Genomic DNA, 26604 nt, shown 5'->3' with positions numbered 1-26604 from the left:
TGTCCCCGGCGCTCTGCTTCATGCACTCCTCCTGCATCCTGTGTCAGCGCCGGTCAGCCGGAAAGCTGTTTACTCTGGTTACCGGGGACCTCGGGATCGTTGGTCGCTGGAGAGCTGTCTGTGTGACAGCTCTCCAGCGACCAAACAGCGACGCAGCAGCGATCGACATCGTTGTCGGTATCGCTGCAGCGTCGCTCAGTGTGAAGGTACCTTTAGGGACCTTTTTTAAATGCTTAGGAAGCCATTGCAGGTGTTTTTATTCTAATTTACTGACATAATGATTTTGGGTTTTCATTGGCTTTAGATATTGTCCTGAACAGAAATAAACACTTGAGATAGATCACTCTGTAATGACTCTATATGAGTTTCACTTTTTGCATTGAAGAACAGAAATAAATTAACTTTTGATGATATTCTAATTTAGTGAGAAGCACTTGTATGTGACTATGTAAAACAATTAAGAACATAAAAAAGTTCTGCTATGTGTGAATTCTTTGGTAGAAAGAGATTGTTTCTTCACCAAACATTTTTCCACATTATGAACATGAAAATGGCTTCTCCCCTGTGTGGATTTTCTGGTGGCTATCAAGATTCACTTTGTGGTTAAAACATTTCCCACATACTGAACAGCAAAAAGGCATCTCTCCTGTGTGAGTTCTTTGGTGGGTAACAAGGTGTGCTTTCTGGTTAAAACATTTCCCACATTCTGAACATGAATAAGGTTTCTCCTCTGTGTGAGATCTATGATGTCTGACAAGACCTGATTTATCTAGAAAACATTTCCCACATTCTGGACAGGAAAAAGGCTTCTCTCCTGTGTGAGTTCTTTGGTGGGTAACAAGATGTGCTTTCTGGTTAAAACATTTCCCACATTCTGAACATGAATAAGGTTTCTCCCCTGTGTGGGTTTTGTGGTGGCTAACAAGATTCGTTTTGCGGTTAAAACATTTCCCACATTCTGAACAGGAAAAAGGCTTCTCCTTTGTGTGGGTTTTCTGGTGGCTAACAAGATTCGCTTTTTGGTTAAAACATTTCCCACATTCTGAACAAGAAAAAGGCATCTCTCCTGTGTGAGTTCTTTGGTGGGTAACAAGAGGCGCTTTGTGGTTAAAACATTTCCCACATTCTGAACAGGAAAAAGGCATCTCTCCTGTGTGAGTTCTTTGGTGGGTAACAAGATTAGCTTTGTGGTTAAAACATTTCCCACATTCTGAACAGGCAAAAGGCTTCTCCCCTGTGTGAGATCTATGATGTCTGATAAGAACTTTGCTATCTGTAAAACATTTCCCACATTCTGAACAGGAAAAAGGCTTCTCCCCTGTGTGAGATCTATGATGTCTGACAAGACCTGATTTATCTAGAAAACATTTCCCACATTCTGAACAGGAAAAGGGCATCTCTCCTGTGTGAGTTCTTTGGTGGGTAACAAGATGCGCTTTCTGGTTAAAACATTTCCCACATTCTGAACAGGAAAAAGGCTTCTCCCCTGTGTGAGATCTATGATGTCTGACAAGAACTGATTTATCTACAAAACATTTCCCACATTCTGAACAGGAAAAAGGCTTCTCTCCCGTGTGAGTTCTTTGGTGGGTAACAAGATGCACTTTCCGAATAAAACATTTTCCACATTCTGAACATGAAAAAGGCTTCTCCCTTGTGTGAATTCTCTGGTGACTAAGAAGGCATGATTTCTGGCTAAACCATCTCCCACACTTGGAACAAAAAAATCTATTGTCTGCTTTGTGAAGGTTTTGTGGTTTAAGGAAGGACTTTTCTAGAGGAAAACTATTTCCATATTCTGAAAATGTCTTTATTGCTTTAGGAGCAGTTTGTTTTTGTATGGTTATTTTGTGACTCTGATTTTTCTTAGTAGTCGGTAATGAATAAGAAAACAGGACCTGTTTTAAAGGATCAAATGACAGATCTTTGCTGTGAAGGGATGATGGTATATCTGGAGTAATGGCATTCACTTCAATTGTATCCTGTGGGATCTCAAGATCATCTGATTTAAACATTGAAGATGTCAGCTGTCCTGCTGATCTCCTGGTACGGTAATCTGCCAATAATAAAACCAAATATTATTTTAGAATAAAATATCCTTGAATTCTATATTTTTGAACAATTCTACTTAAGCGGTCTGTAAAAATGGCAAGTTATGCTAAATTATTGAATTATTCACCACGACAATGACAGTTTACTGTTTACTAGACTGTGCTTAAACCACACTAAGCATCCATGCTTTTGGAATTACTATAGTGAGAAGAAACCACTTATTTTACGGCATGTGTATCTACTGGAGCACAATCTGGGCACGATGTGTTGGGTCATATCTTGGGATATTTGCATTTTTCACTCTCCCACAAACACTGCACGTGCTAATATCTGGAAACTGCCAGTGCAGTCAAAATAGTCACTATTCCTATAGATTAATTCATTGAGGGCTATAATTTACAAAATACAGACACTTTATAGGAATTTCCTCTGCTCTGGTTTTCTGCAATTTTATCATATTAGGGATTCTGCAAATGGTTTGTCCCATCTCCTCTGGTATCTGCTCCTGCAATGTCTGCTTCGGACACCAGACGCGGCCTTACTCATTCTGCAGGCGATGCTGGTAACAGAGGTGGTGTTGGAACCAGAAGCTTTTGGCGGTGCAGGCTCTGCCCAGCCACTAAGATTAGGGTGCCTGGCATTTGTAGTACCATCGTGTCTGGCAGTATGAGTGTGTGTGCTGTCAGCTGCAGTATTCTGCTCCCTGTTTTAGCCAACTGGAAAGCAGCACACATTTTTTTTAATCAGATACATTTTTATTAACCATAACAAGATTTACAACAGATCACATGTTCATACTAATTTTATGTTTTACAGTAAATTAACCCCCCATGGAGACCATATCCAGAACAAACAATAATTCATCCGTAGTTGACAATATCAAACAGAGTTCCAGTTTACCATAAGTTGTATTCTATAATACTATATACTGGTATAACATTCATTAAAGGGACTCTGTCACCTGAATTTGGCGGGACTGGTTTTGGGTCATATGGGCGGAGTTTTCAGGTGTTTGATTCACCCTTTCCTTACCCGCTGGCTGCATGCTGGCTGCAATATTGGATTGAAGTTCATTCTCTGTCCTCCATAGTACACGCCTGCGCAAAGCAAGATTGCCTTGTGCAGTCGTGTACTATGGAGGACAGAGAATGAACTTCAATCCAATATTGCAGCTAGCATGCAGCCAGCAGGTAAGGAAAGGGTGAATCAAACACCTGAAAACTCCGCCCATATGACCCAAAACCAGTCCCGCCAAATTCAGGTGACAGGTTCCCTTTAATCCTATTCAACCAAGGCTGCCATAACTTATGAAAGAAATCCAGCTTGTCTGGTCTGGTGTAAATACTTTTCTCAAGTTGAATTATGTGGTTCGTTTGAGCAATGAATTCACGTCTGGACGGAGGCTCCTCTCTAATCCAATATTTTGCAATCAGTTTCCTTGCAATAAATAATCTTAACATACATACAATCCTAACATACATATCAACGGATCCCTAGGGATAACGCACCTGTACACCACTCCTTTGCAGTTCAACGCCACAATGATCAATCCAATAGGAGGACAATCTGGGACAATGTCAAAGCCTATGCAATATGCTGCCTGAGATTGAGAACACCTTGGGCAATCAGATTTAAACTTCAAAAGCACCACACCTTACAAAAGCTTGAAGCATATTGCCGGAAACTGCCAGATACAGCCTTGATCTCCTCTAGTTCCGTCCTCTGTGCTCAGCTCCCGGCTTGTGTATTTGTTTCCTGTTGTGACCCCGACCTGTTTACGGACTACTCTTATGTCTCCTGAGTTAGTATTTTCTCTGGCCTCCTGGTTCTGACACGGTTATCTGTCTATTCTTCTTCCCATCTTACTCCACAGAACAGCACGTAACACTGTGCCCCAAGTCTAGGGGTCTCTGTGTAAGTCCAAATCCATATAGAGAAGTTAAAGGGTAATGGGCACAACTGTGACTATAGACAATAACACAATCTACTGAAATGATCAAGCTGAACAATCATCCTCAATTGGAGTATGGGACTCGGTGGCTCTAAGCAATATAAACTATCGTAAGGACTAATATTTTCTGTCAGATGAATGTCAAGAAGAAATATTAGAAATTTAATAGAACTTTTTATAATAGTGCAGAGCTGAGCGATCTTAAATTTAGATCTCGGCCATTTGGTAATTGAAACCTTTTTCTAAACACCACCAGGGAGTTACAGACTCAGGTAAGTGAGGCAGGCCGATTCCACCACAATCAAACTATCATACAAAATGAACATGTAACAAAAAATAAAAAAAATTACATCCTCAACAACAACATATGTATGAGGGGAGAGCTCCAACACTAAACTGGAGTTGCACTCATTTATGGTGGACCACTGGAGCTACTATGAGTCCAGACCAGAAGAGTAGAGAAAGTATTAGCGCCCCCATTTCAGGAGAGATTATTGCACAACTCCTTAGGATTGAAAACATAATGTAATTTATGACGTGGAGTGAATCCATGAAACCAGAGCTCGAGCCAACACATCTCCTGCAGAGACCCCTTTAAATTTTTCACTCTTTGTTTCTTTGCAGCCATTTGGTAAATTCAAAAATGTTCATTTTTTTCTCATTAATGTACACTCTGCACCCATCTTGACTGAAAAAAACTGAAATGTAGTAATTTTTGCAAATTTATTAAAAAAGAAAAACTGAAATACCACATGGTCATAAGTATTCAGACTCTTTGCTCAGACACTCATATATCAGTCACATGCTGTCCATTTCCTTGTGATCCTCCTAGAGATGGTTCTATGCCTTCATTGGAGGCCAGCTGTGTTTAATTAACCCCCGGAGCCTTTGTCAGTTTTGCATTTTAGTTTTTCGCTCTCCTTCTCAGATCCATAACTTTTTTATTTTTTCTGTTAGTATACCCATGTGAGGGCTTGTTTTTTGCGTGACGAGTTGTACTTTTGAATGACACCATTGACGTTACCATGTCGTGTACAAGTGGGGTGAAATTTAAAAAATAAAAGTGCAATCTGTACACTTGTTATTTGATTGGCTTTTTTGCTACGTTCACTAAATGCTGAAACTTGACCGGCCATTATGATTATCCAGGTCATTACAAGTTCATAGAAACCAAACATGTCGAGGTTCTATGTAGTGAAAAAAAACCAAAGAGACAAACTTTGTTAAAAAAGAAAATTTGTGCCATTTTCCGATACCCGTAGGGTCTCATTTTTTGTGATCTCAGATTGGGTGAGGGCTTATTTTTTGCGCGCCGAGCTGACGTTTTTAATGATACCATGCTGGTGCAGATACGTTCTTTTGATCGGCAGTTATTGCATTTTAATGCAATGTCGCGGCAACCAAAAAACATAATTCTGGCGTTTTTAATTTTTTTCTTGCTATGCCGTTTAGCAATCAGGTTAATCCTTTTTTTTATTGATAGATCGGGCGATTCTGAACACAGCAATGACAAATATGTGTATGTTTGATTTGATTTTTATAGTTTTATTTTGAATGGGCAAAAGGGGGGGGTGATATGAATTTTATATTTTTTTCTTTTTCCATTTTTTTTAAACTTTTTTTGTTTTACTTTTGGCATGCTTCAATAGTCTCCATAGGAGACTAGAAGCTGCCACAACCCGATCGGCTCAGCTACATAGAGGCGATGTTCAGATCATCTCTATGTAGATTTACTCACTTGATATGAGCGCCGACCATTGGGTGGCGCTCACAGGAAGCTGGCACTGACAGCCACAGAGGGCTCCAGGAGACGTCAGGTTGTCATGCCAACACACCGGTGACTCACGATCATGTGACAGGGGTCACCGGTGTACGCATTTCCTTTGTGATTTCCAGAAGCGAAATTTAAATGCAATTTCAGAGTTTGACAGCGGCATTTAACTGGTTAATAGTCGTGGGTGGATCTCGATTCCACCCGCAGTTATTGCGGGCACATGTCAGCTGTTCAAAACAGCTAACATGTCCCCGGAAAGATGTGGGCTCACCGTCAGAGCCCACATCAAAAGGAAGAAATCTGACATCAGCGTACTATTACGCCCGATGTCAGTAAGGGGTTAAACTGATAGGACTTGATTTGGAAAGGCACACACCTGTCTATATAAGACCTCACAGTGCATCTCAGACCAAATGAGAATCATGAGGTCAAAGGAACTAGCCAAGGAGCTCAGAGACAGAATTGTGGCAAGTCACAGATCTTCAGAATTTCTGCAGTACTCAAGGTTCCTAAGAGCACAGTGGCCTCCATAATCCTTAAATGGAAGAAGTTTGTGACCACCGGAAGTCTTCCTAGACCTGGCCGTCCAGTCAAACTGAGCAATAATGATAGAAGAGCCTTGGTGAGAGAGTTAAAGAAGAACCCCAAGATCAGTGTGGCTGAGCTGCACAGATGCAGTAGGCAGATGGGAGAAAGTCAACTATCAATGCAGCCCTCCACCAGTCGGGCCTTTATGGCAGAGTGGCCCGACAGAAGCATCTCCTCAGTGCAAAACATATGAAAGCACACATAGAGTTTGCTAAAAAACACATGAAGGACTCCCATTCTATGAGAAATAAGATTCTCTGTTCTAATGAGACGAAGATGGACCTTTTTGGTGATAATTCTAAGTGGTATGTGTGGAGAAAACCAGGCACTGCTCATCACCTGCTCAATACAATCCCAACAGTGAAACATGGCGGTGGCAGCATCATGCTATGGGGGTGTTTCTCAGCTGCAGGGACAGGACGACTGGTTGTCATTGAAGGAAACATGAACGCGGCCAAGTACACAGATATTCTTGATGAAAACCCCTTCCAGAGTGCTCTGGACCTCAGACTTGGCCGAAGGGTCACCTTCCAACAAGACAATGACCCTAAGCACACAAAGGAGTGGCTTCAGAACAATTATGTGACCATTCTTGACTGGCCCAGCCAGAGCCCTGACCTAGACCCAATTGAGCATCTCTGGAGAGACCTGAAAATGGCTGTCCACCAACACTCACCATCCAACCTGACGGAACTGGAGAGGATCTGCAAGGAAGAATGGCAAAGGATCCCCAAATCCAGGTGTGAAAAACTTGTTGCATCATTTCCAAGAAGACTCATGGTCGTACTAGCTCAAAAGGTGCTTCTACTCAATACTGAGCAGAGGGTCAGAATACTTATGACCATGTGATATTTCAGTTTTTCTTTTTTAATAAATTTGCAAAAATTACTACATTTGTTTTTTTCAGTCAAGATGGGGTGCAGAGTGTACATTAATGAGAAAAAATGAACTTTTTTGAATTTACCAAAAGGCTGCAAAGAAACAAAGAGTTAAAAATGTAAAGGTGTCTGAATACTTTCCATACCCACTGTACAGCCATCAGCCACGCACAACTTAGAGATACATCATGGCGCAGGTGTACTGTTTATTATGTAGTTTATCACAATCTTGTATGAAGTTAGTTGGTTTTTAAAGAAATTGAAAACAGTCAGGATAAAGGGAAACTCTGCTGTTATTGTACAGAAATTCACACTTGGCCTCACTGCACATTCAATGTTGTCAATTATAAAAGTGAAGTTTGACCAGAAAGACTGGACCTGGTCTTGCAGGGACCATTTGAGCACATTCAGCAGCACAGAAGGGGGAGAAGATAGATTCATCCAATATCAGGGATCTAAAAACGACCCAAGCGATCCATAATAGGATGAACAGCCAGAGACATAATATTAGGAAAGGTGTAATCTGTCTGTTTAGGCATTTCGCTTTAGAATATAAAGGAGATCCCACCAGTTTAAGACTCAATATATTAGAACAAATATCAGAACGTGTGTCTAATAGGTCCCAAAGACTTGTGAATAGAAAATCCTATTGGCTTTTTAAACTATCCACACTCAAACCGGAGGATTTTCCATGTACATATATTTTTCTTTATATGTATTGTATTGTGCATCAATAAGCATTTTACATCTATTTGTATTGTTTTGTATATGAAGAAAGGTTTCTATACAAAAAACTGCACCATGGGCGCGGTTTAATTAATGAATTAAGCAATTGGATCAGTGACACCGTTCTGGAGGATATAAAACATCCACAATGTATCATTTGTATATGCCTGAGGAAGGAGCTGGTTCACATCGATGAGTAGAATATTAAAATGAAAAGTTTGTTGTTGTTTTTAACGTTCATTTGTTTTGATACCCAACCTTATGGCTCAGCACTTGGCAGCGCTTTTCAAAGCCCTGATTTTTTCTTTCTTCCCACATCAGGGATTTTGGAAGCCAACAACATCATTACCCTCCATTTTCTCTAAAAGGTTCATCATAATATTTTTCTAACTTGTCACCACATTGTACGTACGCTGTCATTTGGCTTTGTAGTTTACAGACCTAAGCAGGAAACAGTCAGTCTTCTAATCTCAGGGGGTAGGTGGATCCTCCAGGTGGTAAGTTCTATAGAAAATGGCTTTAAATGCCCAAAGTCACTTGGACAGTTTTGGGTGGAGGAGAATGTTGTGGTCTAGAGGCAAAATGGCGATCATGGTAACACGGCCGGACTACACCACCGATAAAGCAGCCACAGCCGGTGACTGAGAAGAATCTGTGACTTCTCTGTATTTAGTAGTTACTACTCACCTGGGTAGTCATATGTGGGAATATCCTCTTTACACCGCTCATCACCCATCACATATGTCTCTGTAGTATTAATATGGGTCAGATCTTCACTCTGAAACAAATATTGTAAAAGTCACAGACAGATGGAGAAGTCACATCTATGATCAGCTCTAATCCTGCCATCTCCACCGTTCTCATTACACAAGTATAAAACACAGAATACTGGTGGATAAAGCAACACAGAACCCAAGACCAGGGCCGGACTGGCCATCGGGCAGTTCTGGCAAATGCCAGAAGGGCCGGTGGCAGTATTGGGCAGCTCGAGTATGCCGCTGTCGGCACACTCCCCCCACTGTCGGAACACTTTCCCCCCTGTCGGCACACTCTCCCCGCTCTCGGCACACTCCCTCCGCTCTCGGCACACTCCCCCCGCTCTCGGCACACTCCCCCCGCTCTCGGCACACTCCCCCCGCTCTCGGCACACTCCCCCCGCATTCAACTATACCGGTGTCTATGACGCTGGTACAGTTGAATGCAATGATGGAGGAGAGAGAGCGTCTGCTGTCGCTCTCTCTCCCATCATTCCCCACTCTGCCTCTGACACTGCGGGTGCGCGATGACGTCATATCATCGCGCACCTGCTGTGTGTCGGGCGGGCAGACTGCAGCTGCTGAGACCGAAGCTTGGAGCAGCGCGGGGCAAGAGGAAAGGTGAGTAAAGTGTTTTTTTCTTCTTATATATACATCAATGAGTGATAACTGGATTGTGGGGATATGGGGGGTGCTGCATTATATTCTATAGGGGCTGTGCTGTATTACATTCTATGGGGGCTGTGCTGCATTACATTCTATGAGGCTGTGCTGCATTACATTCTATGGGGCTGTGCTGCATTACATTCTATGGGGCTGTACTGCATTACATTCTATGGGGCTGTGCTACATTACATTCTATGGGGGCTGACTGCATTACATTCTATGGGGACTGAATTTTAGTCCCAGTCCGGCCCTGCCCAAGACTTTCACAGCCGTCTACACATTGTGACAGAGTCACTGGTAAGCTGATAGAGGGGAGATATGTTTCACTGCTCTTAACAGCGTCAGTGATGTGAAACCAGAGCATTTTTCTCCAGCACACTACGTGTTGTGAGGGTTAAGTTGCATAAACAGGGCTTGTTTTATGTGGACCTTCACAGATTGGGTGGGAGAAGGTCCACTTTATCTCCCATGGCAGAACTGCCAGGACCCACATGAGGTCATGATCATGTGATCAATCACGATGGGGAAGTTACAGGCTTGGGGTCAAATAACCGAGCTCTACAGGCAGTCTGGGCTCAGCTAGCCAGGAGAGAGGACTCCAGAGGCTTTGTGGCTCGTCGAGTACAGACTGAACCTGTCCTGCTCCAGAGCGGGGTGCCACCCACAACATACGGACTGTGCTGCAGCACTTTTGTATTCCTTTATCGTTTTGTTCCTCTTTTAGCTAAAAAGGCTGAGTTTGTTTTCCCCACAAGTTGGTTTATGGTGCCTTAAAGAAGCTGTGTTCCCATTTTTCCTACCTCTGTGTGCCGCCACGTTAGTGAACTACCACAACATCATAAAGCCATTATCACATGCCCGTGTCTCCAGTACATTAGGTGACAATTTTCACACGTACCGGAGACACATACACACGTAGACCCATTCAAATGAATGGGTCTGTGCACGTCAGTGTGTTTCCATGGACCATGTGTCTGTGTGTCCTACACGTAGACATGTCCGTTTTTTACCATCAATACAGATCGCAAAACGTACTGCACACGTACACATGGAGAACACACATTGATGTCCTCCGTGTGACACGCATCGGCAACGGGGAAGAAGTGCTACTGTAATCGCTGTTCCCCGGCGGCAGGTGCTGAAGACGGCTCTCATCATTCTCCCCTGCTCTGCCGGCGGAACAGAGGAGAATGATGACAGTTATATTAAAGTCAGAACGATGAAAGCAGGTGGAGGCTTTTGGGACTATTACTCCCATCATTTGACACCTGCTGTCACTAATAACAGTGACAGCAGGAGCAGATGATCGGGTATTCCTCACCCGCCACCTGCAATATAACGAAATAAATGAATGAAAAACCCGACTTGGGTTCCCCCTATTCTCTTGAACCAACCAGGCAACACTCACAGCAGGGGGCACCCATGCTGTTTTCTTAATTATTTAACCCCTTAACCCCCCAAGGGTGGTTTCCATGCTAATAACCGGGCCAATTTTTGCAATTCTGACCACTGTCCCTTTATGAGGTAATAACTCTGGAACACTTGCATGGATCCCGGTGATTCTGACAATGTTTTCTCGTGACATATTGTACTTCATGAGTGGTAAAATTTCTTTGATATGACTTGCGTTTAGTTGTGAAAAAAACTGAAATTTGACGAAAATTTAGAAAATTTCGCAATTTTCCAACTTTCAATTTTTCTGCCCTTAAATCACAAAGATATATCACACAAAATAATTCGTAAGTAAGATTTCTCACTGCCTCACAGGAATTTTTGGAATGTTTAAAAAAAAAAATGAACATTTAACTTTTTTTCACAAAAAATTAAATTCAGATCCAATTTGTTTTATTTTACCAAGGGTAACAGGAGAATTTGGACCCCAAAAGGTGTTGCACAATTTGTCCTGAGTACGCTGATACCCCATATGAGGGGGTAAACCACTGTTTGGGTGCATGGCAGAGCTCGGAAGGGAAGGAGCACCGTTTGACTATTCAATGCTAAATTGGCTGGAACGTTTGGAGAGCCACTGATGTGCCTAAACAGTGGAAACCCCCCACAAGTGATACCATTTTGGAAAGTAGACCCCCTAAAGAACTTATCTAGATGTGTGGTGAGCACTTTGAACCCCCAAGTGCTTCACAGAAGTTTATAATATAGAGGCGTAAAATTAAAAAAATCATATTTTTTTCCACAAAAATGCCAGTAGAAACCCCCAATAACTGACCCCATTTTGGAAACTAGACCCCCCAAGGAACTTGTGTAGATGTGTTGTGAGAACTTTGAACCCCCAAGTGTTTGACTAAAGTTTATATATTTCAGAGCAGTGAAAATAAAAAAAATCATTTTTCCCACAAAAATGATTTTTTAGCCCCTAAATTTATATTTTCCAATGTTTAACAGGAGAAATTGGACAGCAAAAGTTGCTGTCCAATTTGTCCTGTGTATGGGGACACCCAATATGTGGGGGTAAACCACTGTTTGGGCGCATGGCAGAGATCGGAAGGGAAGGAGCACCGTTTGACTTTTCAGAGCAAAATTGGCTGGAATTGAGATAGGATGCCATGTCACGTTTGGAGAGCCCTGATGTGTCTAAACAGTGGAAACACCCCAATTCTAACTCCAACCCTAACCCAAACACGCCCCAAACCCTAATGCCAACTGTAACCCTAACCACACCCCTAACCCCAACACACCTCTAACCCTACGCCTCAGACTAATTCCAACCGTAGACGTAATCCAAACCCTAACCCCATCTCTAGCCCCAACCCTATCACAAAAAGGGAAATAAATGCATTTTTTTATTTTATTACTTTTCCCTAACTAAGGCGGTGATAAAGGGGGGTTTGATTTACTATTTATAGTGGGTTTTTATAGCGGGTTTTTGTTTGGCAGCTGTCACACACTAAGGGATCATACTCACTTGCGCGAAACTCGGATGAGTCTCGCACGGCAATACCCGGTACTGCACCTGGTTCAGTGGAGCGGAGCGTGCAGCTGCATGTATTCCTATGCGGCCGCACGCTCCGATCTGAGTGCCGACAGCAGCGCCGCGTATTAACATGCGAGACTCATCCGAGTTTCGCAAAAGTGAGTATGAGCCCTTAAAGACGCTTTTTATTGCAAAAGATTGTTTTTGCGTCTCCACATTTTGAGAGCTATAATTTTTTCCATATTTTGGTCCACAGAGTCATTGTGAGGTCTTGTTTTTTGTGGGATGAGTTGACGTTTTTATTGGTACCATTTTCGGGCACATGACATTTTTTGATCTTTTTTATTACAAGTTTTGGGGGGCAGAATGAACAAAAACCAGCAATTCATGAATTTCTTTTGGGGGGGCATTTATACTGTTCTGCGTGTGGCAAAATTGATAAAGCAGTTTTATTCTTCGGGTCAGTACAATTACAGCGATACCTCACTTATATCATTTTTTATGTTTTGGCACTTTTACACAGAAACTATTTTCTATAAAAAATAATTATTTTTGCATCGCTTTATTCTGAGGGCTATAACTTTTTAATTTTTTCGCTGATGGCGCAGTATGGTGGCTCGTTTTTTGCGGGACAAGATGACGTTTTCAGCAGTACCATTATTATTTATATCTGTCTTTTTGATTGCGTGTTATTCCACTTTTTGTACTGCAGTATGATGATAAAGCATTGTTTTTTGCCTAATTTTTTATTTATCTTTTTACAGTGTTCACTGAAGGGGTTAACTAGTGGGACAGTTTTATAGGTCGGGTCGTTATGGACGTGGCGCTGATATGACACTTTGCAGATCACTGTGTCAGATCAGCGATCTGACAGGCAGTGTAAGAGGCTTCTCAGGTCCTGCTCTCAGCAGGCACTGACAAGCCACCTCCCTGCAGGACCAGGAAGGACCCCACGGCCATCTTGGATCTGGGGGTCTGCAGGGAGGAGACGCTCAGAACAAAGCGATCATATAGCATTGTTCTGAGGGTCTCAGGGAAGCATGCAGGGAGCCCCCTCCCTGTGCGATGCTTCCCTATGCCACCTGAACGCTGCGATCTTGTTTGATCGCAGTGTTTCGGTGGTTAAAGTGGCGGGAGCGGTCCGTGACCGCTTCTGGCACCTAGTGCCAGGTGTCAGCTGTGACAAAGGTGAAATAAACACCACAAATATTAACCCCCAATTGCTACCACTACAGGGCAATTGGGAAGACCCGGGCAAAGCAATAGATGCGCCTTTTGTGGGCAGCTGTGGGCTGCTGTTTTTAGGCTGGAGCGGGTTTTCCTGAGCACGCTCGGGTGACCTAAGAGTATAATTATATAATATTATTATATATAAAATTATTATTATAAAATTAATATATTCCTGCTATTAGTATCACTAATCTGATTCCTATTTTACCAGTTTGATTAATAAATTTTGTAAGATTAAAAAAAACAAAAAACTCTGACCTCTGACCTGGTGTTTAATTAATAGAATGGGTTATATGTGGTTGTTCTATATTTTGAGAAGTAATGACCTTTGATAAACGATTCGGCCCTCAGGGATAATTTGATCTAATTATAAATCTCATTTGTATGATGGTCTCCGCTCCCATTGTACTCCCAAACCTAGGCCCATTGTGTGGTTGGGGATAGTAGACTCAGGAAAGCCATCACCATGGGAGGTCTCACATACAGTCCCAGCTGATGGAATATGCCTTGTTCTGTGAGCTAAAGGAAAATGTTTAAGGGGGCGGGAGAAAAAGACATAGGGTTGAATCAGGCAGTTGATGGAGGGATTTCGATGGAAGAGGATCCAAGCTGGAATGGATGGATGATCTATGGAGCTTTGGAGGTTGTTGGCTGGAGGGGTATCCATGAGCTACGGTCAGGATATCCATCGTCTGGAGGAACATAGGCTGTGACTGCACACTATACCAGCTGGAGATACAAAATCTGTGGCCCAACCCAAAGTTGGGAGACAGTGGGCATTGCCTGGTATGGAGCCAGTTGTCAGATTGGGATCTTGTGGACTGAGGACATTGTATGTTGGCCATCTACCTGGATTTGTTGTACAACCATGGATGTATGGAATAAAAAATTAGTTCCATCGTTAACCTGCCTAGGTGATATTTATAACCCACAACCTCAGATCTTCACACCCTCTATTCTTGATAACCAACTTTGATGAAGCTGACAGCTGAGGGTAGCAGCCACCAGCTGTGAGTTTTGCCTGGTTGGTTCAAGAAAATAGGGGGGAACTAACATTGGGTTTTTCATTCATTTGTTTTGTTATATCGCAGGCTGAGGAATACAGCAATCCTGCTGTGACAGTTATTAGGGGCAGCAAGTGTCGGATGATGGGAGTAATAGTCCCAAAAGCCCCCACCTGCTGTCACCATTCTGACTTTAATATAACTCTCATCATTCTTTTCTGCTCGCGCCGATCGGCGGCAGAGAAGTGGAGAACTATGAGAGCTGTCTTCAGCACCCGCCACCAGGGAACAGCGCTTGTTCCCTGGTGGCCATCTGGATTGTACACGGTTGCCACACGTGTGCCACAAGTATTACGCACACGGACACGGATATCTACTGTACCGGAATAAATGGACGTGTGAAACCGGCCTAAGGAAGATATCATGACACCTTCTGTCCATCTACCTGATGATCCTGAGGAACATTGGGATCTTCTTGTTTACAGTCCTGTGGAAGAAGAGGACGGGGACATCTCTCTGGTGTTGTCCTCTTACTGGATAAATCTGAAGAAACACATACAGGGACTGAATTCATTCTTTACATACAGATAATTATAGGCCGTGTGTATTTAGTCCTGTCTATTACCTGGTGATGTGAGGGGCTGGGGAACCTCCATCATGACGTCCTTGTACACATCTTTATGCCCTTCTAAATACTCCCACTCCTCCATGGAGAAATAGACGGCGACATCCTGACACCTTATAGGAACCTGACACATACAATGATACCGTCATCCCCTGATCCCTTTATAGCGTTAAGGCCCCTTCACATTTAGCGACGCTGCAGCGATACCGACAACGATCCGAATCGCTGCAGCGTCGCTGTTTGGTCGCTGGAGAGCTGTCACACAGACCGCTCTCCAGCGACCAACGATGCCGGTAACCAGGGTAAACATCGGGTAACTAAGCGCAGGGCCGCGCTTAGTAACCCAATGTTTACCCTGGTTACCATGCTAAAAGTAAAAAAAAACAAACACTAGGTACTTACCTACAGCCGTCTGTCCTCCAGCGCTGCGCTCTGCTTCTCTGCTCTCCTCCTGTACTGTCTGGGAGCCGGAAAGCAGAGCGGTGACGTCACCGCTCTGCTTTCTGGCTCACAGCCAGTACAGGAGGAGTGCAGAGCGCAGCGCTGGAGGACAGACAGCGGTAGGTAAGTATCTAGTGTTTGTTTTTTTTTACTTTTAGCATGGTAACCAGGGTAAACATTGGGTTACTAAGCACGGCCCTGCGCTTAGTTACCCGATGTTTACCCTGGTTACCAGTGAAGACATCGCTGGATCGGTGTCACACACGCCGATCCAGCGATGTCCACGGGAGATCCAGCGACGAAATAAAGTTCTGGACTTTATTCAGCGACCAACGATCTCCCAGCAGGGGCCTGATCGTTGGTCGCTGTCACACATAACGATTTCATTAACGATATCGTTGCTACGTCACAATTAGCAATGATATCGTTAACAATATCGTTATGTGTGAAGGTACCTTTACTGTATAATGTCCCAGCATTCTCAGCAGTGTCACCTCTCCAGTCAGCAGCTCAACCATCTTGTAGGTGAGTTCTAGGATTTTCTGGTCATTGATGTCTTCATGTATCAGGGGGTGAGGTGGAGACCACATGATTGGGCTCAGGGGTCTTCCCCATCCCTCAGACACAGGGTCCTGACAGCGATCACTAGAGGTCTTCTTCACTACTGTGTAATCCTGGTAATGGAGAGACAAATTAATAAATCTCACTACAGACATTTCCAGAGTCCTCACCTCTCCAGTTCTGTCCATCTGTTATTGCCATAGATAAGAATGATGTAATGTGACGTCATCAGAATCTCTCACCTCTCCAGTAAGCCGGAAGAGGATCTCTAGGGTGAGGTGTAATATCCTCTCCGCCATCTTGTATCTGTCCATATCCATCCTTAATGGGCAATTCAGGAAAATTCTCTTATATAGAAGATCTTCACTGAGAGGATCCGATATTGTAGAGACCTGAATGAGAAGATGAGCTGATGTAACATCATAAAATCCTGTGTAATAATACAATTACTGGAGATAATAAGGGAAACATATGAGGAAATTTTATATTTTACAGTATTGTTTTCTTCTTTACATCTACTAATAAAACCTATATATTTAGGCCACAGACAACAAGCAGTTTCCTCCTCGGAGTCGGCAGCTGAATACGTTCCTCATAGACTCATCTTCCATAACGCTAATTCTCGTCTCATTTACCGACCCTGGAATCGGCATTAGCAATACTGCAGGAGATATTCATTACACGTGACAGGAGAAATAACTACTTCATGATGAGGACGACATCTTCATCTTCTACTACGGCTCTAGAAACATATTTGTCCAGAGTCGGTCACTGACTCCATCCCCACCGGCCGTCTATATGAAGGTTTCCCGTCTTCCCCGCACTGTAATCTTCTATCACGTTAAATCTCATTTCTGATTCACACACAGAAGTTTGAGGCTTTTATAAAAGAATAGATGGTGGCCCGATTCTAACGCATCGGTTATTCTAGAATATGTATGTAGTTTATTTATGAAGATTTAAGAATAATGCAATAAGTACACAGGATTTTCCGGGTAAAATATATATGACGCACCCACAGGGCGGAGGGGTACTCGCCACCGGGTCCGGTCGCAAAGGGGGACGTCACGGTGGCTGCAACCCGGTCCGTGGCCCTGGGCATCAACGTTAAAGGGGGTTAAATGTTCAAAGTTCGTTGTGACGCCACCTGTGGGGTTCGGGCAGTAGTGGACCGACGCTGCATTAAAGGGGTCCCCTGGGGGATGTTGCAGCAGCCCAAATGTTACACTTCCCACAGGTGAAGCGGGGTCCCCAGGGGTCCTATGGTGTGTGGCATAGATGGTGTAGCAGGTGAATAAATGGAGGAGGCTAGTGATAAGTCTTTACCTGGTTTACTTGTGGGTGGCAGACCACAGTCCAGGGCACCGGCACGGGTGATGGTGGTCCGGCTGGCTCAGAGGCAAGTGAGAGTTCTCCTGTACCAGTAGAGGTCCGTGAGCCTTTCCAACTAGCGCCTTTCTAAGTGAGGTCCCTGCTGCTTTAAGCTTTCTACAGGGTCCTCCAATTTCCCCGTCCTGGGACAGGTACCTGCACGATGGGCAGCTTGAGCCTTTTTACAGGGACTCTCAGATACACTGGGCTCCACAGGTGCTGCTGTGTCTCAGGTGTGATACGGGCAGGTGATGTGTAGTTTTATGCCCTCTGGTTCTGCTCCGTGTCCTAGAGTCCACGAAAGCCCCAGGCTCCCGGTTCCTGGATTCTGCGCTTTAGCTCTGAGGGTGCCCTGCCATAGTTCCCCTCTGAGCACTCTCTCCTGTGCTCCTTCCCTTCCGGCTGCTCCACATACAACCCAACAGGTTACTCATTCCCAGAGGCTGCAGCTCCCTTGTGGCTGCCAGGCCTCTTACGTCTGCTCCAGACGTCCTACTCCTTCTGTGTCTCTGAACATCTGAACTCCCTCCTCCTCCAGGTCAGGAAACATAAAGCCTAGGGAAGCTCCCCTGAATCCGGGTCTTGAGCTCCCCCTCCTCGCCTGGATTCAGAATGTGTTGCATGTGGGTGCCTTACCTGGTGAAGAGAACTCCTTTGCCTCTGAGCAGGGCCGTATTTAGAGTTTCTGCTGCCCTAGGCACTTTTAGTGCTGACTCCGCCTTTGGTTCGGCAGTGACTTTTGGCAAGAATCGCTGATGTGAAAGTAGCCTTTTGCAGCAGATGGGAGCAGTTTTTCTGCATCTTCTGCGTAACAGATCACTTACAGCAACATTGCGTTTGACCTCATTCATTCCCTATGGGATTTGCGGAACTTGCCGTGATCTGGCAAATGCGGTACCATACCTCCCAACTTTTGAAGAAGGGAAAGTGCGCGCCGTGGCAAATTTTAGGCCATGCCTCTGACCACACCCTTTTCACAACTAGTCACACCCATATCCACGTCCCAACCACACCCATTTAGCACTGCTGATCACACTGTTTCATAAACTATAAAATATGGCCACACAGTGCTCCATACTGTATAATGGCCACACATGATGCTCTATACTGTATAATGGCTACGCAGTGCTCCACATACTGTATAATGGCCCTACATGATGCTCAATACTGTATAATGGCCACACATTATGTTCAATACTGTATAATGGCCACACATGATGCTCCATACTGTATAATGGCCACACATGATGCTCCATACTGTATAATGGCCACCCATGATGCTCCATACTGTATAATGGCCACACATGATGCTCCATACTGTATAATGGCCACACATGATGCTCCATACTGTATAATGGCCACACATGATGCTCCATACTGTATAATGGCCACGCAGTGCTCCACATACTGTATAATGGCCTTACATGATGCTCAATACTGTAGAATGGCCACACATGATGCTCAATACTGAATAATGGCCACACATGATGCTCCATAGTGTTTAATGACCCCACATGATGTTCAATACTGTAGAATGCCCCCCTCCCTTGTATGCATGGCTCATCTCCCCCATCCTGTATGCATGGCTCATATCCCCCCTCCTGTATGCATGGCTCATATCCCTCCTCCTGTATGCATGGCTCATATCCCCCCTCCTGTGTGCATGGCTCATCTCCCCCATCCCGTATGCACGGCTCATGTCCCTCCCATCCCGTATGCATGGCTCATATCCCCCCCCTCCTGTATGCATGGTTCATATTCCCCCCCCCCTGTATGCATGGCTCATCTCCCTCCCATCCCATATGCATGGCTCATATCCCCCCTCTCCTGTATACATGGCTCATATCCCCCCCTCCTGTATGCATGGCTCATATCCCCCCCTCCTGTATGCATGGCTCATATCCCCCCTCCTGTATGCATGGCTCATCTCCCTCCCATCCCGTATGCATGGCTCATATCCCCCCCTCCTGTATGCATGGCTCATATTCCCCCCCCACCTGTATGCATGGCTCATATTCCTTCCCCCCCCTCCTGTATGCATGGCTCATATTCCCCCCCTCCTGTATGCATGGCTCATATTCCCCCCCCCTTCTGTATGCATGGCTCATATTCCCCCCCCTCCTGTATGCATGGCTCATATTCCCCCCCTCCTGTATGCATGGCTCATTTCTCAACCCCCCCGCTCCCATCTTGCATGGCACGGCTCCCCGTCCTCCTTCATCCTCCCGTCCCCTGTCCCTCATACTCACCTTTCTTTCCCACACCGTACGGCCACACCTAACATCCCTCTAGCTCTGTCCCGACTCCCGGCGCCGCACTTTCTTCCTGCGTGAGCGGTCATGTGGTACCACTCATTAAGGTCATGAATATGCCCATATTCATGACCTTAATGAGCGATACCACGTGACTGCTCACTCAGGAGGAGCTGCAAGCGCTGAGACCAGGCATCGCTGGAGCAGGCCAGGGTGAGTATGACGTCTTCAAGGAGGGAGGGTGGGAGGCAGGCAAGTGGGCGGGCGGGCGGGTGGTCGGAGGTGACCCAGGACTTAAAAAAAACTTGCTCATGCTCAGGTGCCGCCCCCCGCATCGTCCCGCCCTACACACGTGCCCTCAAGTGCCTAGTGGCAAATACGGCCCTGCCTCTGAGCATGATATCACCTTCCCCAAAGAAAAAGCAACATCACTGCAGCAACCGGTCACCTGCGTGCTGCATATACACTATCATTAAATTTTATTGCTCATAGAACTTAATACAACTGAATGAAATTAATATATTAAACAGATCATCAAAATATATAAACCATTACATGAATATCTAACTGTATTTAAATAAATCATCGGACGAAAGAAGTACATCGATACTATAATATATTTGTTAACAATATCAACCCAAAATATTTTTGTACACATTGACTGACTGAACGTGTTCAGTAAATTAAGAGAACTACGTCACACTGTGACTGACAGAACTTGTTCAGTAAACGTGAGTGAACTACGTTGCACTGTGACTGACAGAACTTGTTCAGTAAACGTGACTGAACTGCGTGGCACTGTGACTGACATAACTTGTTCAGTAAACGTCAGTGAACTATGTGGCGACCAATAAGCGACGCAGGATTTCAGTTACAGACAAACAGACAAAATACGTACGCTACTCACCTGGTAGCAGTGTTTTTTCAGGAGCCATGACAGCACAACGAGAGAGGGGATCCGCCCTTCAGGGACAGGAAACCTCAGACATAAAAAGGGCGGCACCTCACTCCCCCGCCAGTTGGTTTACAGAGTATGAAAGGACCTTCTAGGTTAGTAGCACATAGACAATATTAATATATGGTACAATTCACCCAGTGACTAAACTTAGGAATTAACTAAAGGAAGTGTTGAACCCATAAACAAAGAGGGTAGGGAATATAAGGGTGCTGTCATGGCTCCTGAAAAAACACTGCTACCAGGTGAGTAGCGTACGTATTTATTCAGTCGCCATGACAGCACAACGAGAGACTTTCAGAGAAGTGAAAAAAGTGTCTAGGGAGGGATAACCGCCTCCAGCACCCTTCTCCCAAACGTGAGGTCTGAGGAGCCACCTAGATCTAACCTATAGTGTCTAAGAAAGGTGGATGGAGAAGACCATGTGGCCGCCTTACAGATGTCTTCAATCGACACTTCTGCCCTCTCAGCCCAAGATGTGGCTACCGCACGAGTGGAGTGTGCCTTTATGCCTTCTGGAATTTCCACGCCACCTGCGGTATAAGCAAGAAATATGGCCTCCCTAATCCATCTGGCTAGCGTATTCTTTGATACCCTAAGCCCCTTCCCAACTCCCTGGTAGGATAAAAATAAGGAATGATCTTTTTTCCAGGCGTCTGTTACTGCAATATATCTGAGAAGGCATCTACGCACGTCCAAACAATGAAATCTCTGTTCTTTATTGTTAGAGGGATTAGGACAAAATGAAGGCAAGATTACCTCCTGGGACCTATGAAATTTTGACGCGACCTTTGGAAGATAAAGAGGGTCAGGCCTCATCACCACTCTATCTTCCGTAATTTGCATATACGGACGCTGCCTGGACAATGCTTGCAGATCACTAACCCTTCTTGCCGATGTGAGGGCAACTAAGAGGGCTGTTTTGACAGACAGGATCTTGATCGGGACAGAGTCAATGGGCTCGAACGGAGCTTGTGTTAGAGCCGAGAGCACAAGATTTAGGTCCCATGGAACTATTCTCTGTTTAATAACCGGCCTGGATCTGGTGACCGCTTTGAAAAACCTTGTTATCCAGTGATTACTAGCTATGTTGGAATTATATAGTGCCCCTAGAGCCGAAACCTGAACTCTAAGGGTGCTGGTGGCTAAGCCTAAATCTAGGCCCTTCTGTAGAAATTCTAGGATCTGAGCAATATCAGGTTTCTGATCGATCTGTGCTCCTGAGCTTGATAGGAACTTCCTCCATATCCTAACATAAATGCTAGTCGTGGAGGCTTTCCTACTCTTAAGCAGCGTATTTACAAGGTTCTGAGAGAATCCCTTCTTTTTCAGAAGTGACCTCTCAAGTTCCACGCTGTCAGATGTAAGTTGGCTACTCGTGGATGCAAAACTGGACCCTGGGAGAGGAGGTCTGGAATTTCTGGGAGAATCCATGGTTGGGAAATGGACATGCTTCTTAACCATGGGAACCAAGACCTTCTGGGCCAGAATGGAGCTATTAATATAACTCGGGCTTTGTCTTCCCGAATCTTCCTCAGAACTAAAGGAATTAGATTCAGAGGGGGAAACGCATAGGCGAGACTGAAGTTCCAGGAGATCAGAAGAGCGTCGATTGCGTACGGGCTGTCTCTTGGGTCTAGGGAACAGAATTGATGGAGCTTCTTGTTTCCTCGACTGGCAAACAGATCTATTTCTGGACATCCCCACAACCGTACGATCTGATTGAAGACAGCCGGTTTTAGAGACCAATCCCCTTGTTTGAGCTCGTTGCGGCTTAAGTAATCGGCCATGGTATTTAGTTTCCCCTTTATATGAAGGGCCGTAAGGGAGAGTAGGTGATTTTCGGCCATCTGAAAAATACGATTTGTAACGTTCATTAATGACGTAGACCGTGTGCCTCCTTGGCGGTTCACATAAGCAACTGTCACCTGGTTGTCAGAGAGTATTCTAACATGTCTACCCTGTAGAGGTACAAGAAACCTATCCAAGGCGCGTTCCACCGCCATCAATTCTTTCAGATTGGAAGACGAGTCCTGCTCAGATCGGGACCATAGACCCTGAACGTAATTATTTTCCCAATGTGCTCCCCACTCCGTGGGACTAGCATCAGTTGTTATTACTCGTGATATATGATATGTCCAAGGTACCCCTTTACGCAGATTAGGGATGTGCGTCCACCACCTTAGTGAAACCGTGGCCTCTACGGATAGAGAGAATTTCTTATCTAGGTTGGCGCCTAGTCGCCGAAAATTACGTAGAACATCCCACTGAAGAGACCTAGAGTGAAACTGTGCCCACATCACCGCCGGAAAACAAGAAGTAAGTGACCCCAAAAGAGACATAGCACTTCTTAAGGAGACTACGGGATTTTTAATTGCTCTAGAGGCCAGCCGGTGGATAGCATCAACTTTTGAGTCTGGCAGGCGACATTCCTGCTGAGCTGAATCTACAATAAGACCCAAAAACTGCTGTGATGTGGAGGGTTGAAGACGCGATTTTTTAAGATTGACAATCCAACCTAAGTTACGAAGTGCTACCATCACTTTCTCTAACTGCTCTTTACAGTGTAACTCTGAATGCCCCACGATCAGTAAGTCATCCAAGTAAGGAATTATCAGTATGTTTTGCTCATGAAGGTGTGCCATAACCTCTACCATAACCTTAGTAAAGACCCGGGGTGCGACTGCAACACCAAAGGGGAGTGCCTGATATTGGAAGTGCTCCACTGTGCCGGCAAGAGAAATCGCCACCCTGAGAAAACGCTGGTGATCTGCATGTATCGGAACATGGTAATAGGCGTCTTTTAGATCTAAGACCACCATGAAGCACTTGTGAAAAAGAAGCTTTATTGCCGTTTTCACAGATTCCATTTTGAAGGATGGGATTAGCAAGAATTCATTCAGGCCTCTCAGATTAATAATGGTACGGTATGACCCATCTGGCTTCTTTACCAAGAATAACGGGGAATAGAACCCCCTACCTCGCTCTTCCGTGGGTACCCGAATAAGAACCCCCTTTTGTCTGAGATCCTGAACTTCTGACTCCAACGCCAACTGTTCTGCAGGAGAAGAACGGATAGGAGTTAGTTTAAATTTGTCCTGAGGGATCTGATGAAACTGGAACTTTAATCCCTCTTTAATGATACTGAGTATCCATGGACTGTTGGTGATCCTCAACCAGGCTGGGTAGAAAGCTAAAAGCCTACCGCCCACCTGGACCGCTAGTCATTGAGTTTTCTTCGAGTCCCGAGGGGTGTTAAACATATACCCCCTACCTCTTCTTCTGCTGCTGCTGTAATATTTGGATGAATCTCTATTTGGTTCTCTATCAGATCTGCGGCGATAAGACCATCCCCTGCTGTAGTCACGCCTATAAAAAGGTTTTCTTAATAGAGGGAACCGCTTCTTAGAGTCGCCCGCCTTCTCAAGCAGCTCATCAAGTACCGGACCGAACAGATGAACTCCTTCACAGGGGATGCCGCATAGCCTTGACCTAGCTTGTAAATCACCTGGCCAACATTTAATCCAAAGTGCTCTGCGGGCTGCGTTGGATAAGGCTGAAGATCTTGCGGCCAGCCTGACCGAATCCGCTGATGCATCCGAAAGGAAGGCTGCAGCATCTTGGATCATGGGCATAGATGATAGGATTTCACTTCTAGGAACTTTATCCTTAAGTTGATCTTCCAGGTGGCCTAGCCACACCATCAAGGACCGAGCTGTGCAAGTAGCCGCCACTGCCGGTCTCAGGGATCCCGCAGAAGTCTCCCAAGCTCCTTTAAGGAACACATCAGCCTTTCTATCGAGCGGGTCCTTTAAGTTACCTAAATCTTCAAATGGAAGAGAAGAGTTTTTGCATGCTTTGGCCACTGCTGCGTCTAACTTCGGGACTTTGTCCCAAGAAGCTGAAGCTTCTTCCTCGAACGGGTATCTTCTCTTAAATGCTGGCGGAAGTGACCCCTTTCTTTCGGGCTTCTTCCACTCCTTCATAATCAGAGACTTGATTTTCTCCACCACAGGAAAAACCCTTCGGGATTTACGGTCTATGCCCCTGAACATAATGTCCTGAATGGAGCATTCTGGCTGAGTCTCTTCAATCCCCATGGTGTTGTTGACAGCTTTCACCAGATGATTAATCCTATCTAATGATAGACATGTTCGGCTAGACTCTACGTCCTCTGAAGATGAAGATGATGGATGAGAATCCGAGCTCACACTATCGGAATCCATCTCTGATACAGGGGATGAACCTAGTATTCTCTTCTTGGATTGTTTCTTATGAGAACTGGATTTTAAGGAGTCCCTGATCTCCTGTCTGACCATGTCCCTAAGGGTAGACGTCAGGTCAGGGGCCTCCTCTTCGATTAAGTGCTGTATGCAGGATCTGCACAGCTTCTTTTTATGCCCATCTGGGAGAGGCTCTGTACAAACGGCACACTCCCTATGTTTAGCTTTGGAAGCACATTTTTTCCCCTAAATAAGGAGAGAGGGAATACAAGGAGGGACACCAATCAGAAAGCGTACTTTCACGTAGCTCACTTACCCATCCTTGAAGTAAACGGTACCGTGATCGGGGGGTCCTCTTTGGCCGGAGAATTCCTACGGCCCGAGGATTTGGTGGACCTCTGAGCAGCTTTAGCTCCACCAGCATGACTACTGCCACTGGAACGCCGCTGGGAGCTTCTCTGAGACTTTCCTGTTTGTGGCTGCTCCAAAGGCTGCTGCTGTTCACCGCACAGCTGCGGAGTTCCCTCCGGTGACTCCATTAGGAAATGGACAGGAACCAGGATGGGCATCTGTGCGGCTCTTAAATACATCCCCCTGGGTACCACCCCCGGATGGGGGTCAGCAGGGCTTCCTCCAGGTGTCAACGATCGGTATTAACTACCGATAGGCTCTGGCCACTGCACGCCGTGCCCCACGCTGAGCGCCGAACTCCCTGCGGCCAGTATCCTCCCCCTGCCCCTGGGCGCCGCCATTAGCCGGCGAAAGAACACTACCGCGCATGCGCGGCCGCGCCACCGCCCGGCGCCGCTCGCTGCGTCATCCGGACACGCCCCTTCCGGTCACAGCTGCGGCGCCGAGGGCAGACGCGCCGAACAGAGGACGGCAGCGTCCTCCGGCCAAGACGGACCCCCAAGGCAGGAGTGGACAGACCCCAGAGGCCACGTAGACACGGCGGCGTATACTCACAAGGTAATGTGACACCTAGAAGCTAACCCCTTGGGGTTGCTTCCTCCTGCTCTCACCGACACTAACAGTCCCCCTGCCGTGTGGTGCTACCGGCCTCCTGACTAGGCCGAGGCAGGGGACCCCCGCTACCTGATCCGGCCTGTCAGGAGTGGGAAGACTTCTTTCTTCAACCTTCTTCAAAAAAGGTCTGCCTGAAGAGGTTCCACTGTCAGGGACAGGAAACCAACTGGCGGGGGAGTGAGGTGCCGCCCTTTTTATGTCTGAGGTTTCCTGTCCCTGAAGGGCGGATCCCCTCTCTCGTTGTGCTGTCATGGCGACTGAATAAATTAGACGATTATATAGTAGACTAGGTGGTGGCACGATTCTAACGCATCGGGTATTCTAGAATATGTATGTAGTTTATTTATGAAGATTTCAGAATAATGCAATGAATACACAGGATTCGGCCGGACGGGCGCGGACAATTAGCGAAGCGTGGCTCAAATCCCACGGCAAATCGCGGCCGGACTGCGCCTGTCGCTGATTGTTCGTGGCCGGCCATGTAGTATAGCACAGCTACGTAGTATATAGCACAGCCCATGCAGTATATTACACAGCCCATGTAGTATAGAGCACAGTCCACGTAGTATATAGCACAGACCACGCGTATATAACACA

The 26604-nt window shown here is 45.4% G+C and overlaps 1 protein-coding gene across 1 annotated transcript in view; it reads right to left on the bottom strand.

The window, feature by feature from the left end:
* Nucleotides 1-341: 341 nt before the first annotated feature.
* Nucleotides 342-26604, bottom strand: part of LOC138663151 (oocyte zinc finger protein XlCOF6-like) — a 44829-nt gene continuing 18566 nt past the window's right edge. Inside the window, exons 2-7 of the mRNA XM_069749296.1 lie at nt 16423-16572; nt 16114-16293; nt 15179-15302; nt 14999-15096; nt 8657-8747; nt 342-2056 (exon numbers count right to left, since the gene is read on the bottom strand). Coding sequence (XP_069605397.1) covers nt 537-2056; nt 8657-8747; nt 14999-15096; nt 15179-15302; nt 16114-16293; nt 16423-16500 — 2091 coding nt within the window. The 5' untranslated portion in view covers nt 16501-16572 and the 3' untranslated portion in view covers nt 342-536. The remainder of the gene's footprint in view (nt 2057-8656; nt 8748-14998; nt 15097-15178; nt 15303-16113; nt 16294-16422; nt 16573-26604) is intronic.

The sequence above is a fragment of the Ranitomeya imitator genome, chromosome 2 (assembly GCF_032444005.1).
Source record: "Ranitomeya imitator isolate aRanImi1 chromosome 2, aRanImi1.pri, whole genome shotgun sequence".
Classification (NCBI taxonomy): domain Eukaryota; kingdom Metazoa; phylum Chordata; class Amphibia; order Anura; family Dendrobatidae; genus Ranitomeya; species Ranitomeya imitator.
This window is presented reverse-complemented; position numbering and strand designations above follow the sequence as displayed.